Here is a 16,857-nt window from a genome sequence, read left to right on the forward strand (position 1 = left end):
CGCGCTATCTCAGAGTGGAATTTTTAGCAGTAGCAGGTACAGTGTTGGAATGCAGATCACCAGGTGGGCAGATAGAGTATACCAATATGTTGAAGTTTTACAATGAGAGGGGCCAGTTGTTGTATTCTACGGTTATTCCAGACAAGCAGGTAAAATTATCTTTAATTTTGATAAAAAACTATTATGCGATTATTTATGTTGACGAAAAATTCATTTTGATGTTCACTATTTCTGTGTTCCACAATTATCCATAAAACATGTTTTAATATTTTGTAGGCTAGAGTATCGACGCTAACTTGGGGCCATAACGATAAGAGGTTATTTTTGGCGACGGGAACTCAAATTCACATAGCGTGGGTTTCCAAAAGAATTGCCTCTTTGCAATTACTTTGTAGACTTAGAATCCACGAATTGATCAAACACGAGGCACAATTGAGTCTATTACCTCTACCTGCTCGTTTGGGAAACATAATCGGCAACTTGTTTGCTCAAACTATAAGGGTGAGTTAACAGTTTTTTAATGATGTAGATCAGTTTTCTTATTTTTCACCAAATGATAGAATTGTTGAACATTATTGTTGTTTATTCTTTAAAAAATTATTTATTTTCTTCCACCGTTTTATCATTAGTTGGACAACCCTTGTTGGGTTTTGATCTGTTCAAGAAACTAAGAATTTTCTATTCTTAGTTACTGAATTAAGTGATTGTGAAGGATTGAATGAATTTATGACCAAGAAAGACTGTTTAAATATTTTCAGGTCCAACTCTTTTTAAAACTGTCTACCAGTAAAGTCGCAGAGATACGCCTTGTTGGCAAGGGGTCAACAATTTTACCAACATTAAAATAAAATCACATAAGTTATAAAGGAACGTATGCAAGAGTTATACGAAAAGTCATGTGGAATTGAATTGAATTAGTATTCATTAAAAAATAATAATTAATAGTAGGATTGTAAAGCCAGAATAATAATGTTTTTAATGTCTTCATTCAACTGTAAATGGGCTTTAAATTATGTCTTCTTTCTTTTATTCTCAAGAGCTCTTTCTTTTGTTATGACTTCATTAATTTAATTTAATTTGTTCCACATTACAGCCTGTTTCAGCTATTTTTAATTTGCTTTCATATCAATAATTATTTTTCTTAGTTTGTCTACATTTATTTTACAACCTTTCCTGAAATTACTTCTATTCTTGCTGTGCTTAATCCTCAGTTTAGCTCTAATCATTCGGTGCTCGCTAGTACTGCTAAAATAAAGTTTAAAGAATTTTTGGCAGTTGAAAGATTCCTCGTTCCTTTTTAGGAATATGATCTTTGTTTGTTTTTACCTAACATTTACATTTAGAGTAATATATGTATATCTTACACATTTAAATATCATATTTTTGCAGTGCTGTGTACCAGAACCGTCAGCATTAAGGGAGTTCGTTTCCCGACCGCCAGTGGGATCAGTGCGTCTGCATTGTACCATGATACGACACGACGAAGAAAACAATCTTTCCTCAGGGATTTGTTATACGCTTTACTTGGAGTATCTGGGAGGACTTGTGCCGCTGTTGAAAGGCAAACGAACTAGCAAAATACGACCAGAGTTTGTAATATTCGACCCGCAGGAAGGTAGGTTTAAATTAAATTAAACACTGTAGTTTTTTCTGCATTTATCTTAAATATTTTTCTTTGATTACTACCTGTACATTCCATAACTAATTTTTTACATTTATGTGTTTTTCCCAATAGCTTCTACAGTTTACCTAAAGAAGCATCATTCTATGCTTTTCTAAGACCAACAAACATGAAATACATCCCTTGATATGGAGAAATCTTTCTTAGATTAGACGAGACAGGGAAACGTTTGTGTGGTGTTATGGTTTGAACATCTTTTTTCTGGTAGTTCTTAACTGCCAGTTGGTGCTTAATCTCCCCATAAGTAATTTGTTTCAATGGTTTTTTGTAAAGATTCAATGCTTTACTACATTTTTTTTTAGAATTTTATTTTAAAATTTTTCTCTGTTCTCCTGTTTAATATTCTACAAATCTTTTATCTATATTCTTCTTGAATATTCTTTAACATTATTTCTTCGTCTTTATTGCAATTTTCTTGTTTGATCTCTTTTGTACTAGTTTTCGTTGCAAGACCAATTTTATACTCTGTTATTTCCTATTTATCTAAAAGATGTAAAACCATGTTCTAACCAACTTTCTTCGGGACTTTACACACCGTGCTTCAATAATACGTCGAATATATTTTTTAATAATTTGTTTTTTTTTCTTCTCTACACCGTGTCTGTATTAATTACTTCCTAGATTAATCTTAACACTTTTTGTAAATGTTTTTGATAAAATTTACAGACCTTTTTAAGTTTAATAAGATGTTTCTCTCAGATTACATAGCACATTCTTCGGATTCCAAGAGTTCCTCGTCGTCGACTAATTCCGCAAGTACAGGTGGCGCCCCAAGCGATTCTTCGGAAAGCGACCGCGAAGATGGTTGTACGGGATCTCCTAGAATGCCGAGAAAAAGAAAACGAAAACACAAACACCATTTAAATTATAATCATCATTCATATCAAAGGGCAGAACAAGATCCAGAGCATGAAGATTTATCTTATGTTGATACTTTGCCAGAAGTAAGTATGACCAGAAAAAAAGTGGTACCTACAGTACCTATAGTAGGCGGTGCTTCAGCTTTATTATTTATTTAATATTTTTATAGATTTCAATAACATTGAAAAAGTTTACATGTTATATAACGGTCACCTCTCGTCACGTAAATGGACTCTCCCAATTGTTTACTGTGACTAATGGTTCTAAAAATCCATATTTAATATGTGCTGATTTAGAAATCAACCTAGAACGTAGAACCTCCCTCAATATTTGAAGTGAAAGACGCAATCACACGACTCAAAAATAGCAAGTCCCCAGGAGTGGATTGTATCCCCGCAGAGCTCATCAAACATGGAGGTAACAGCATTATGCACCAAATTCACAACACAATAGTCAAAGTCTGGGAAGAAGAACAAATGCCAGAGGAATGGTGTACTGGAATCATATGTCCACTGCACAAAAAGGGAGATTTGTTGGAATGTAAAAATTATAGGGGTATAACTCTTCTGAATACAATGTACAAAATATTCTCCAACACCCTGTACAGCCGTTTAAGTACGTACGTGGAAGAAATCCTTGGTGAGTATCAAAGCGGTTTTAGGCCAGGTAGGTCAACAATTGACCAGATTTTTGTGCTACGTCAAATCTTAGAAAAAACCAATGAATTTAATATTGACACGTTCCATCTCTTTGTGGACCTTAAGTCAGCGTATGATAGCGTCCTAAGAGGTAAATTATACGAAGCCATGAATGAACTTAACATTCCCCATAAATTAATAAGGCTCGTAAAAACAACTATGAGTAAAGTGATCTGCAGAGTGCAAATACAAGGCGATATGTCACAAGCGTTTGAAACATATGCAGGGTTACGGCAGGGAGACGCGCTGGCGTGCCTTCTCTTTAATATAGCGTTAGAAAAGACTATAAGAGATGCCCGGTTACACAATAGGGGAACAATCTTTAATAAATCAACGCAGATTATGGCTTACGCTGACGATCTGGATTTGATCGCACGTACTACACGAGGACTTAAAGAGATGACTTCCACCTTCTTGACAGCCGCACAAAATATGGGCCTTAAAATAAACGAGGAAAAAACCAAAATGTTAGCATCTATTCCAAATAACAGAGATAGAGCTAGAAACGCCGAAGAAAACTTCAGTATAGACCAATATAATTTTGAGGTAGTAAATAAGTTTACATATTTGGGTTCTCTCATAACAAACGATAATGACACATCTGAAGAAGTAAAACGGAGGGTACTGCTAGCAAACAAATGTTATTTTGGACTAAGCAAGCAGCTAAAAAACAGAAATTTAAGCCAGAAAATCAAACTAATAATATATAGAACACTCATCCTACCAGTGCTGACATATGGGTCAGAAACATGGACCATCTCCAAAACAGACTCAAATCTTCTGCTCGTCTTCGAAAGGAAGATACTAAGAAGAATAATGGGCGCATTCTGTGAGAATGGTATTTGGAGAAGGCGATATAATTTCGAATTGTACGAGAAGTATAAAAAAATAGTAAATGGTAGAGATGTAATATCCTTCATAAAAATAGGTAGGCTTAGATGGGCTCAACATGTGACAAGATCAAATGAAAATTACCCACCCAGACGAACTCTATTATCGGTCCCAGTGGGAAATAGGAGTAGAGGCAGACCACGACTGAGATGAAGGGACGGTGTGGACAAGGACGCAAGGAAAATCGGCGCAGCAAATTGGCAACGGTTGGCGATGAACAGAAACGACTGACGAAATAGACTGGGGAAGGTCAAGGCTCAATTAGAGCTGTAGCACCACTGATGATGATGATGATTTAGAAATCTCTTTCAAAGTATATATGAAAGTTCAACTTAAAATGTTTTACTAAAATCTCTTTTTGTCGCACTTTAATAGAATCTTTGAACTGATAATTGTAAAAATCGACATTATATTTATATGAAATTATTTTAAAACAGAGAAATATATAAAATTAAAATTATAGCCTGATTTCATAATGATAACCTAAACTAAACCTTAATCAAGAAACCTCTTAATAGAAACCATGAAAAAATATTAACGACGCGCTATCTCAGAGTATGAATAGAATGATCGATAAAAGGATAACTACTTCTCATTTAATGTGTATATTTTATTAGGTACTCTTCATGCAGTTTTTAATTTAAACCTGCTTAGAATAAATATACGAGGACTAGAAACGATTTGATCGATAGTACTAAAAATATATAGAGAACCGCCATTTTGTGACGCTACTCGTGACGGCGCTATCTTGTTCTATTCTAGTTCCGTGACGCTCGTCTCAGCGTTTTACGAGGGAGAAAAAAGTAATATAACGCCAACATAGACGTTTTGCTTTTTTTAAGTCCCCTTCTGAGTCATCTTTTTTTTGTCTTTCCATTTTTTTTAATGATTAAACAAATAGTGACAGTTTTTTCTAATACTATTGTAAAGCTTTTTATTAATTTTTTAGCAAATCCGTCTAGTGGAAGTAACTTCCAACATCTGGGGTACTAAATTTAAAATCCACGGCTTAGCCACGTCTGTTCCCTGCAACTTAGGCCAAGTGACATACAAAACGTCTCTGCTCCATTTACAGCCACGCCAAATGACGCTTGTGATGACTGAACTCAGTGATGATTTTCCAGTTGTGCCTGATCCTACCTTTAACCCAAATTTATTTTCTGAAGACGAAGAAGAGACGACTCAACTAGAGAGCATCAAGAGGGTCGATTCGTTCGATAGTTTTCCGCCGATTGCACCGATGATGGCATCTACGCGCCGACCGGTGCTAGGCAAACAGAAATGTCCGTATTTGGTTCCAGAAGTAACCACACGCGCTATCTCAGAGTGTATAACCTAGTTTTATACAAATGTTGTTCTTTTAATAGCTCAAAAAATGTTGCATCCATATCTAAACCAGGAGTGGCCAACAATTCTTGATATTGGCTCTTTATGATAGTTATTCGTGCCATCAAACATTTTTGAACACAAACTTCAGTTGGTGAAAGTTTTGCAGTTCGATAAGAAAAACATTGTTTGAAACACATTTTATTATACAATCAATATACTTGTTCCAAAGAAATTCCAATCTATGAATTCCATCCCTGAAATGAGAATTTGAAAGGACTGCAAAGTACGCTTTCACATCTGTTAGGGCCTCATTATTTAATGGAAAACGTTTTCCACACATGAATTTTTGCAGGTATTGAAATAGATAGAAGTTGCTAGGTGCCAAATCTGGTGAATTCAGTGGATGCTCCAACAATTCCATCTCTAATTCAAGGATTTTAGCCATTGTCAAATTGCTCATATAACACGGTACATTATCCTGATGAACAAGGAACTTTTCTTCTGCAAACAGGGTTATAGACCCAAGTCTCATCCCTAGTTGTTACGAAACGATGCACAAAATCCACTTTATCCTTTCGAAAAAGCTCTAAATTTGCTGAGAAAGTTGCATTCGAATGAGTTTTTGTTCAATTATTAGTTAATGCGGAACTCGTAAACACAGCTTTCACCAACTCAATACTTTTGCTTAAACTGTCCAATGGGATGCCTAGGGCTTCTACTCAATCTCTTTCAGTAATTCGACGATTTTTCGTTCTAAAAAATATACTAGTAGCAGGATATTATCTTATCGAACATCAAGACTTATTGAACAGCTTAATATATGTAGGTAATTTAAGGTGCATTACTAATATATGTAGTGCGAAAAATGTTTATGATTGGTGTGATTAATGTGGCTTTTCAATCTAAATTTTCATAATTAAATCTTGAATGTAGGGGTCAATTTTTACAGATGTTGTTACAGCTAAGAAAATTAATTTTTTTGAGTAAAAACTGGTTAATCTTGAACGATATTGTGATCCGATAACATTCATAATTGAAAACATTTCTTCAGAAACATACGTCGAACTCAAACCATAACAATATAGCAAACCAAATTGTGAAGACATGGAAAATTAGCTGTGAAAACGTATTTCCAAATCTTTGCTTCGTCGAAATATGGTTTTTTCCTGCTTTAAACATTATTACCGGCCAAAGATTTCTTTATTGGTGAAAAATTCGGGTCATAGGCGTGAACCAATTGGATAATTTCAGTTGAAATCACTTTTTGGTACTTACTGCCACACAAATATTACATGTCAAACGACATTTGTAAATTCACAAACGGTGATATCGTCCCCATATTTACGTTTTAAAAGCTTACTTGCAATAATTTCGAAAACAGTAATTTTAAAAGGAAATAAACGCTAAAAACACTATACGGCATAGTCAAAATCAGATTTGAAGTGCCTAGTACAAAAGTTAAAAATCAAACAAGTCAAGCGGTCATATCGTATGACACATTCATCGAAACTAAATGACAATAATATCAACAAAAGACTATCGATTGCGACTAAAGTATCTGAATAAGATTGTAGCTGCTGCTTTACAGCGCGAGTCAGTGGCGTAGTATAGTGGATGATTGTTTTACCGAATTTGACGAAAAAACTAAATTAACAAGTTCTCGCATGAAACTTCTAAGACTTTGCTGGGCCACATAGTAGCCCACTAAATACCGTAGGTTGGGCATCCGTGATTTAAACCTTCCATTTAATCTGCTGCTTTATAAATATTTTCCAAAATAAGATTCTTTGTCATTTGATTACAATTAATGTAATATAAAATGGTTATTATAAATTAAGTTCTCTTTCTTGCGTTTTGTTAACGTGGTAAATAAAATGTATATTTTTAGATGCACCAAAATCATCCCCTAAAGATACCTGTGAAGAAACCATCACCAATCTAACTGTAAATAAAGTACCTAGTGTAAGTAACGACATCCGTCCTCAAAACTTGAGAACCACCAACAATAACAATAATGCACAGCTCAATATACGTCCAAACAGTTCTCAAAATACGAGTTTCATCGGCCAGTTTATACAAAACGGAGGACCGAACGGTAGTACCCAGCGGCACGCCATATCACCAATCTGTTGCGAGGTACGATTATAATTTTTCCGTTTTTCATTAAAATTGGTTGAATTTTCATTTTTTTTCTATAGGTGTCAGTTCCTGCGTTGCAGTCTCCAAAGAACGCAGTGGCGCCCAGCGACATAATGTTCGACCGACCACCCGCCACTACCCTTATGTCCTACTCATCTAACGAATACGGGAATTCCACTAGCTTACAAGTTAAATCGTACGTAGATCACAAAAATGACATTGCAGTCAATTATACCTACGTTAGTGAAACTCAAAAACCGTTCACGATTAAAAAAGTCGACGAAAACGTCGACGGCAAACCAATCAGCAATGATAGTAACAAGCCACCTGTATCAGGTGAAGAGGACAAGTCCTTTTCGGTGCCTTCAACATCCAAAAAGTTTCCAGTCCAAAGTACTCCCTATTTGTTAGATCCTATGGTTAGAAGTTGTAGCGTAGGTAAGACAAAAACATTTTAAATTAATCTTTTTTCAACAGGGTTAAATAAATAAATATTAGACTCACTTAAAATCAATTGATTGTTCATCGGATGCTTTCGAACACTAAAATTTGTTGTGCATCGTCAGGTCTTCGGACAGGTTACTTACATGCTAAAAATTACAAATTGCAACTATTAGATTTTATAAGATTCAATTCTAACGCACGAGCTTTCGTTTTGCATTGTTAGTATTGTCAACTAAACTAACTTAGGTGAGATCCCAAAGTCTATCATTATATAATGCAGTTCTTTTCACACTGTCATAGGCTGCTTTGAAGTCGACGAAGAGATGGTGTGCATCTATGTTATATTCAAGTGACTTTTCTAGAATCTGCCTATGTGCTTGAATTTGATGTGTAGTTGACTTTCCAGCAGTAAATCCGCATTGATATTGAGCCACAATATCCTGTGTAAAATGTTCAAGTCTTTCAAACAATACATTGCCGAAGATTTTATACGCAGATGCTAACAGAGTAATTCCTCTATAGTTCTTACACTCCAGTTGATCACCTTTTTTATGCAACTGACATATTATTCCCTTTAGCCACTCTTCTGGTAACAAATCATTCTGTCATATAATTACTATTAGTTTATGGATTGCTGCGAAAAGTTAATCACCACTTGTTTTTTATACATTTCCAAACATATTTCATCGATTCCTGGGGCTTTATTGTCTTTGAGTTTTAGGATGGCATTTGACACTTCTTCTCTTGTTGGGTCTTCACTGTATAGTTGACGTTGTAGATTTTGTTGATTGTCTATGTTGTAACCTCCTTCAATATCGTTTATATTTAGATGTTCGCTTAAATGTTGTGCCCGTCTGTTAAGAACTGAGTATCATGTAAAATTTCACCGTTAGTGTCTTTACAAATTTTTAATCGTGGTTTAAATTCTCGATGGCTATTATTTAAGGATTTGTAAGTATTCCTGATTTCATTTTTATCGAATAAACTTTGTATCTCATTGAGAGTGTTCTGTTCGTATTCCCTCTTTTTACGTCGATGGATACGTTTTTCCTCTCTTCTAAGACGTCTATACTCTTCTTTTTTTCTCCTTGTAGAACCTGCGCCGATGGTTTTTTGATACGCTGCGTTCTTTCTATTTGTGGCTATTTCGCACTCATGATCAAGCCAGTGATTTCTTTTTTCTGACCTAATATTTCAACCGATTTGTGTAACACAATATATCGAATATTTGCCCATAGTTGGTTAATGTCGTCTTCTTCTTCTAAGTTTTCTGTGATTTTCTTATGATTCTGAGAATGTTATCATTAGAGCCTACGTTTAGGCTTTCTTTTCCGATGCTGGGCGAAAATATATTCTCTCTTCCGACTTTGGCATTAAAGTCTTCTGCTATGCTATATCTTTTTTTGAACGCTCATCGTACTCTCGGTCTAGTGCTTTATAAAACAAGCCTTATTCATCATCCTCTTTTTCTTCCGTTAGAACATGGATGCTAATAATGCTGTTATTAGCGAACTTCCCTATCATAATCAATATCAATTAGTATTAGAAACACAAAGTGTTTAGTAGAAATATTGTTCATAATTATTATCATTAACTAATTATCTATATGCTAAAGTATCAGTAAACTAGAAATACATTATTGTTAAGAGTCCTTGAAAGTTTATAAATATTAATTTATAATTAGTAGTAGTATATAAGTACTTAGAACAAAAAAATAACGTAAAAAAAGGTTTCACTTTATTTTATTGAATAAGTACCAATTATACATTATAATGTTTTAATTTGTAACAAAATAAGTTAAGTATTTAGGTTGTTGTAAATTAAACATCGAAAAATAATGCTGTATGAAAATCTGGAAATAGTTTACGTGATGTCATTCCACCCAATCAGATTGCATTGTTAAAATTGTTTATAGCTATTAATCGTGATATCATGTGATATCATTCGATTTATTCGACTTTTCGCACTCAATCGGATTCTATAATCAAATTAATTATTCAAAACGATTATTAAATTATTTATTTTGTTGGTGTTTATTTTGTTAGGTAATAAAACACTATTATTATACTTAATTAGAAAAGAAATAATAAGTTTTATTGTTTAACAAGTGTATAAAAATTGTTGAAAGTGACAGGTGAGACATCAGACATCAATTAAAAGAAAACGTGTTGCTAACGAACACAAAATAATTATAATAGGTACTGAATTGTACAACTAATAATGCCATTTGAAATCGATATCGTTCGTTGACGGGTGATATATTGTTTGAGGCAGGTATATACCTTCCTTTTTTTATTCTTGTCCTTATATTGATAAGGGAAACAACACAATTCTTAAGAACGATTACAAACTGTAGCTTAGAAAAATATATAAGAAAAAAAGATATGTATTAGATATATTTGAAATAAATACATATAAAGAATAAACAAAAAGAATAAATCCCCGATTTTGCCTTTTATCGCTTGCTCTATCTTTTCTCTCAGTATCTTTCCTATAATCTTCCTATTGATGATATTACGCTTATTCCTCTGTAGTTTTCGCATAGTTTTCTCTCTTATTTCATAAATATAGATGTCATTATGCCTCCGTCAATTCCTTTTGGAGCTGTTCTCCATTTATGGCTTTCTGAAAGTCTAGTAAAGAAACAAGTATTTATAATGTATTATTTTGTATTCAACTATATATACGTATCCGCTTATTGATGAAATTAAGTGAATCACTACACAGTGCTGAATACGGCTCTGATTAGAATGACTCGTATATCGGCAGTCTAGTAGCAACACGTGCCTGAGAGTTTTTGTAACACTGATCTGCATAAGCCAAACGTTCCGTTCTTAACGTGAAATAAAGTATAGTAGATTTTCGTTCAATTAATTGGGTACATAAAATAGTTTTTACAAAAATAGTAATTGATGAAACTGATGTTTTTGCTTTTTTAGGATTTTTGGACATGGTAGAACGACAACTAGTACCTAGCGACGAAACGTTATCGTTACTACGAAAGGACATTCCCAAACGTTTAGTATTAGTGGACAAAAGGGCAAGAACAAAAAATCGAATCGCCTAAATTCGAAACAATTCGATCACATTTCTAAAAATTCTGATGTTAGTCATAAACTTAAAACTTACGGCAAATCTAAAAGTTTAGATTCTAGTGATATATTTCCAAATAGTGAAAACGTTCTATCTACAGTTATAAAGAAGAAGGAGAGGGATATACCGGAAATTGAAACCGTTGAAGAAGCTGTTGCGGAAAATAATGTAACCTGTGCTCCGTTGAGTGAGGATCAGATTCGAAGTAATAACAAGAAAAACAGCAGGAGGGACTTTTTCTCTTCTCCTTTGATTAGGCGAAAGAAAGCTGATATAAATAATGACAAAAATAACAGAGGACGAAATAACCAGAAGAAAACTAACGTTAACCAAAATAAGGAAGCTAGTAGTGAGAAGAATGGCATAGCTATCCATACGCAAGCCTTAGCGAATTTAGAAAAGTTAATTACTAGACTTAGAGAAGATGACAACAAGTCGAGTACTACTACTCCAAAATTACCGAAAAGTTCTCCTTCTTCTCCTGCTCCTAGTAAAAAAGGTAAAGTCGCATGAGAAAGTCGTTTATGTTATATTATCAATAATTTTTCATTATTTTATAGGTATGAGACCGCAATCAGCTTCACCTATTAGAAAAAAATTCTTAAACTCACCACTATTAGGTCGAAAAAATAGGAAAAATAAGTATCAAGAAAGTTCCGACGATGAGGTTAACGCATCTGGAGATGAAATCTTTAATGGGACTAATTACAAGGATTTGGAAACGTTTCAAAAATCCCAGCTGCGACAAAAGGTAAAGAATTTATCAATATCCAGTACTTTTTTTATTTATAAGGTATGGTGATACTTTAGAAATTAATGTTTTTCTAATAATCCAGAACTTATATTATTTAATGTATATAAGTGAATTAATACTTATTTTTTTGTATCTCTACAAGGTTAAATGTTTTTCTTTTAATATATTCTTATTATAATTGGGTGGACAATATTTTATTATAATTGAGGAGAGATCTCCAAGTTGAAGGCAATCGTTTTCGGTTATGTATTTTATTGAGACAATTTGGAAATTGTTCGATCTCAATAGCTTTTCGGATAATTCTTTGATGCTCTGCGCATCGTCGCTAAGGTATATTGACCTGAAAACAAAAGTATTAATAACTGAAATAATTTGTGACAGTCGGTGATAAGTTGACATACAAGTAATGGTTGGTATGGGTGAGTTTTTGGTAAACAGAGCAATAAAAACTTGGTATGGTTTGGTTGTGATTAGTTTTTCTTTATAAATACGTCGAGAAACGACAATGATGAATCAGTTTTCATCTCTACCAGAAGGATTAGAAAAAATATATCAAAATATCCGTGTGGGAACATGACGGATGTATCGCCAACATATAGTTGCCTTGTGAGGATGGTGTTAGGATTTAGATTATCTTCAATGTAGATATTGACAATTACTGCTATGAAGGCACCATTTTTGTCCGTAGAATTGATTTCGTTAGATATTCATTATTTACTGGAATATAAATGATCAGATATATTTACTGGTCTTGCTGGATATTGTGTTTAGTTTACACAATATTTAGAGTTTCGTCCATAGTGATAATGAGGATAAGATAGGATATTGCTGAAGACATTCGACATTCCATAAAATGAAAAGAATTTTTGATGAAAGATTAATCATTTTTGATAAGCGGTTGTATTTATAATACTCGTACTCTGTTAGAGGCAATCTTAAGGGTTTAGGGTTATAATAAGGATTTTCTTAGGAATATAATACTTCATAAAAATCTTCTTAGGGTCACTGTTCTTTAGTTATATGTATTATATTTTAGGCATGCTTTTTGGAACACACTATAAAACAGTTAAAAATGAAATTACACTTCTCTTATAATTGAAGAATATAATAAAGAAATATCCATACTTAAAGGCATTTTAAGGCTCTGAGAAACAGCAAGTCACCGGGAATCGATAACATTGCTGCTGAAATGCTTAAAGCTGATCCGCATCTAACTGCTGAACTTTTGCTCCCCATAATCCGAGGGGTGTGGGAAACAAACCACATTCCAGCGGGCTGGAAAAAAGGTAACATTATCAAGCTTCCAAAAAAAGGCAACCTCACACTGTGCAAAAATTGGAGAGGAATAACCTTGCTTACTGTCATAAATAAAATTTTTGCGACCATCATACTGAAAAGAATAACAAACAAGGTTGAGTTTCGAGCTAATCAAGCAGGCTTTAGGCTAGAATCCTCCTGCATAGACCACATTAATACTGTAAGGGTAATAATGGAACAATCGGTTGAATGGAACACACCCCTATACATGGTTTTTGTTGATTTTGAACGTGCCTTTGATAGCTTGTCTCATGCTGCTCTATGGAAAATTTTAGAGCTAAGAAACATCCCGCAAAAAATAATTTCTATTATAAAGTCACTATATACTGATGTGAAATGCAGCGTGACACACAATGGGATCAACAGTGACGAATTCAACGTACTTACTGGAGTTAGACAGGGATGCGTGCTTTCTCCGTTTCTTTTTAACATAGCTATAGACTATGTTCTCTCCAAACTAGACTCCGACACAAGAGGGATACAATGGACGTTAACCACACGCCTAGGCGATCTAGAATACGCGGACGATATCTGTCTAATAGGTCAAAGGTTCCAAGATCTGGCTTACCAATTGGAAACACTTTTCACTGAAGCCAATAAAATAGGTTTGAAAATCAATATTAGTAAAACCAAGTCCATGAGAATAAATGCAAGGAACAACACGCTATTTACTATCGACAATATGCAGATTGAAAATGTGGAAAACTTTACGTATCTTGGAAGTGCCATAACAGAAAACGGAGGTACAGAAGACGATATTCGTATGAGGATACGAAAAGCTCAACAAGCTTTCAGCACGCTCAACCCTGTTTGGAGATCTGGCGAGTATACTACAAGGACAAAGATCCGAATATTCCGATCAAATGTCATGTCTGTTCTACTCTACGGATGTGAAACCTGGAAAGTGACAAACACCCTCACAGACAAACTGCAGGTCTTTGTTAACAAATGTCTACGAAGAATTGTTCGTATATTCTGGCCTAACAGCATCAGAAACGACGATCTGCTACACCTGACCGAACAAAAGAAGGTACAAAATGAAATTAAGTCCAGAAAGTGGGGTTGGATCGGTCACACACTCCGAAAAATAGTTGCAGTATCGCAAAGACTGCCCTAGAGTGGAATCCCCATGGGAAAAGAAAAAGAGGTCACCCAGTACAAACTTGGAGAAGATCCATCATGGACGAGATAAGAGGCCAAGGAAAGTCTTGGAATGAGGTGAAGGCCTTAGCGCAAAATAGAACCCGATGGCGCGTTTTCACTGAAGCTCTATAGGACTTTCACTTTGGAGTTCAAGAACCTTATATATAAAGGCATTTTATTTTAGATATATCGTCTTAGATATCTTTCTATATATATCTTCTATATTTCAATTGTTCTAGACCTTGGCACTTCAATTATGTTTAAATAGTTCTTAACACAATTTTTTCTTTGTTCAGAACATCACCATCCATTTTTTTGTCAATAGTAAATCTCCTAACGACTGTTTTCTATCACTAATACTTGTTTTAGCTCAAAAGAGGCAAAATAGAACCAAATGGTAGTAGTTGTAACAATCACATTATCCCCCAAAGGCGGGAATTTGTAATGCACAACAAAGCGCCGATGTGGAACGAAAATAATCAAGTATATCAATTGGATTTCGGCGGTAGAGTTACCCAGGAATCTGCTAAAAATTTTCAAATTGAATTTAGAGGAAAACAGGTTAGTAAATGATTTTTATTATAAACGATAAAAACTACCAATCTACGTGGGGTTGCTACTTAAAATTTGAAACCAGGAAATAAAAATAAATATTTACCAAAACCTGCAAAACTCTTTGGGTTTAGTTTTTCAGGATGACTAGTGTGTTTCTTGTAGCTAAAATTACGTAAAATATTTAAGATTTATTGGTACTTTTGCATTTTGGCAAAAAAATATAATAAAATTTGTGTATAAGATGGAAGGTAACCGTATATACGTATTTCTGACTATTGATAGACTTCAATACGGTGCAGCAAATTTAGAAAAGGGGCATATTAACTTGGGAAAGAATCACTATAAACTTTTTCTTATTGTTTGAAACGTTCTAAATGTTTGGCATTCCTTTCTTAAGGTAGCTAAGCTTCCTCCTTGGATGTGTTAGTTGTTACTTTGGAAATCTCAGAGTCTTCTAACATGATTGCTCTAGTTTGGTCGCATGTTAATATGCTCCTTTTCTAACTTGGCTGCACCGTACTGAAGACGACTAATAGTCAGAAATACGTATATACGGTTCTTCCATCTTATATACATATTTTATTATATTTTTCCTTTGTTGCGAGCTATGCCGATACCTACTGCTGATATAATATTAAAAGAAAGAATTTAAATATATTGTTCAAAGGAAATTTAAATAGCAATTCCAGTAGTAACCGTCATCAAACTATTGTTTTATTAATATTAATTTTTTTTTTAGGTCATGCAATTTGGCCGCATAGATGGAAACGCCTATACCTTAGATTTTCAGTATCCTTTTTCAGCCCTTCAAGCATTTGCAGTGGCTCTAGCTAATGTTACACAAAGACTTAAATGAATTGTTTTGTTTTGTTTTGAATGTGCCAATTTTCGAAAGTTTTTTTAACTAAAAAAAAATGCTGTTTCGGTTGATAACTCATTGTTTCTATGAAAAGAAATTTATATATATTTTATACATGTTTTAGAAAACTGCGTTGACTTTTAATATCGTCTTGTGATTTTTAATTGATATTTTTATTGTATTTGAATGTTACCATTATATCATAAATAAAATGTTTCATATTGCTTTAATCTTTCGTTTAAAAACTTTACCTTGGAAATGAGATAAGAAGAAGAACGTATAAAAAGAACAACTGATTAAAATATTAAAAACAGACAAAGATAAAACCGTCGATATTTTACATATTCAAATAAGGATTACTAGGCAATATTACGTGATTAGCGTAAAAGGTAAAAGTTCTCAGCCTAGCAGATAGAGGAGCTACTACAAATAAGAATACTGTTTTTTTTTAGTCTATCTTCTTTTTAAAGTGCCTATCCGTTCCGGATGTTGGCGATCATCACGGCTATCTTTACTTTGTTTATTGCAGCGCGGAACAGTTCAGTGGTAGTCCTGTTATACCACTTTCGTAATGTTGAAGCCAGGAAATGCGTCTTCTACCCGGTCCTCTTTTACCATTTACCTTCCCTTGGAGAATCAGCTGGAGAAGGCCGTAACGTTCTTGATTTCTCATTACATGTACTAGATATTTCAACTTTTTAGTTTTGACGGTCATTAGAATTTCACATTCTTTCCCCATTCTACGCAGGACCTCCACATTAGTAACTCTGTCCACCCAGGATATACGTAAGATGCGCCTATAACACCACATTTCGAAAGCTTCGAGCCGATTCATAGATGCAACAGTCAGTGTCCACGCTTCCATTCCGTAGAGCAGAACTGTGAATATGTAGCAGTTCAATAGACGGCATTTTGTTTTTAATGATATGTCTCGACTGTTGAAAATGGTTCTCATTCTAACGAATGCTGCTTTTGCTTTTATTATTCGCTGTTTAATTTCTGTTGAGTGGTCCCATGGCTATTTAAATTGGTGCCTAGATATATATATATTGCTCGACTCTTTCGATATTCTGTTGGTTGATTGTAAGTTGAG

At 34.1% G+C, this 16,857-nt stretch overlaps 1 protein-coding gene across 1 annotated transcript; it reads left to right on the forward strand.

The window, feature by feature from the left end:
- Positions 1–8: 8 nt before the first annotated feature.
- On the forward strand, positions 9–15,952 carry LOC140431976 (uncharacterized; the record flags this gene model as incomplete). Its single annotated transcript, XM_072519842.1, is given in 14 exon segments — positions 9–149; positions 277–501; positions 1,390–1,615; positions 2,381–2,625; positions 5,081–5,414; positions 6,712–6,727; positions 7,428–7,596; positions 7,659–7,842; positions 7,942–8,037; positions 10,983–11,081; positions 11,084–11,635; positions 11,697–11,887; positions 14,720–14,911; positions 15,645–15,952. Coding segments are annotated over 14 exon segments (2,787 nt in total), but the record flags the coding sequence as incomplete, so codon positions are not given.
- Between the last annotated feature and the right edge of the window lie 905 nt (positions 15,953–16,857).

Source organism: Diabrotica undecimpunctata, unplaced genomic scaffold, assembly GCF_040954645.1.
Source record: "Diabrotica undecimpunctata isolate CICGRU unplaced genomic scaffold, icDiaUnde3 ctg00002400.1, whole genome shotgun sequence".
Taxonomy (NCBI): domain Eukaryota; kingdom Metazoa; phylum Arthropoda; class Insecta; order Coleoptera; family Chrysomelidae; genus Diabrotica; species Diabrotica undecimpunctata.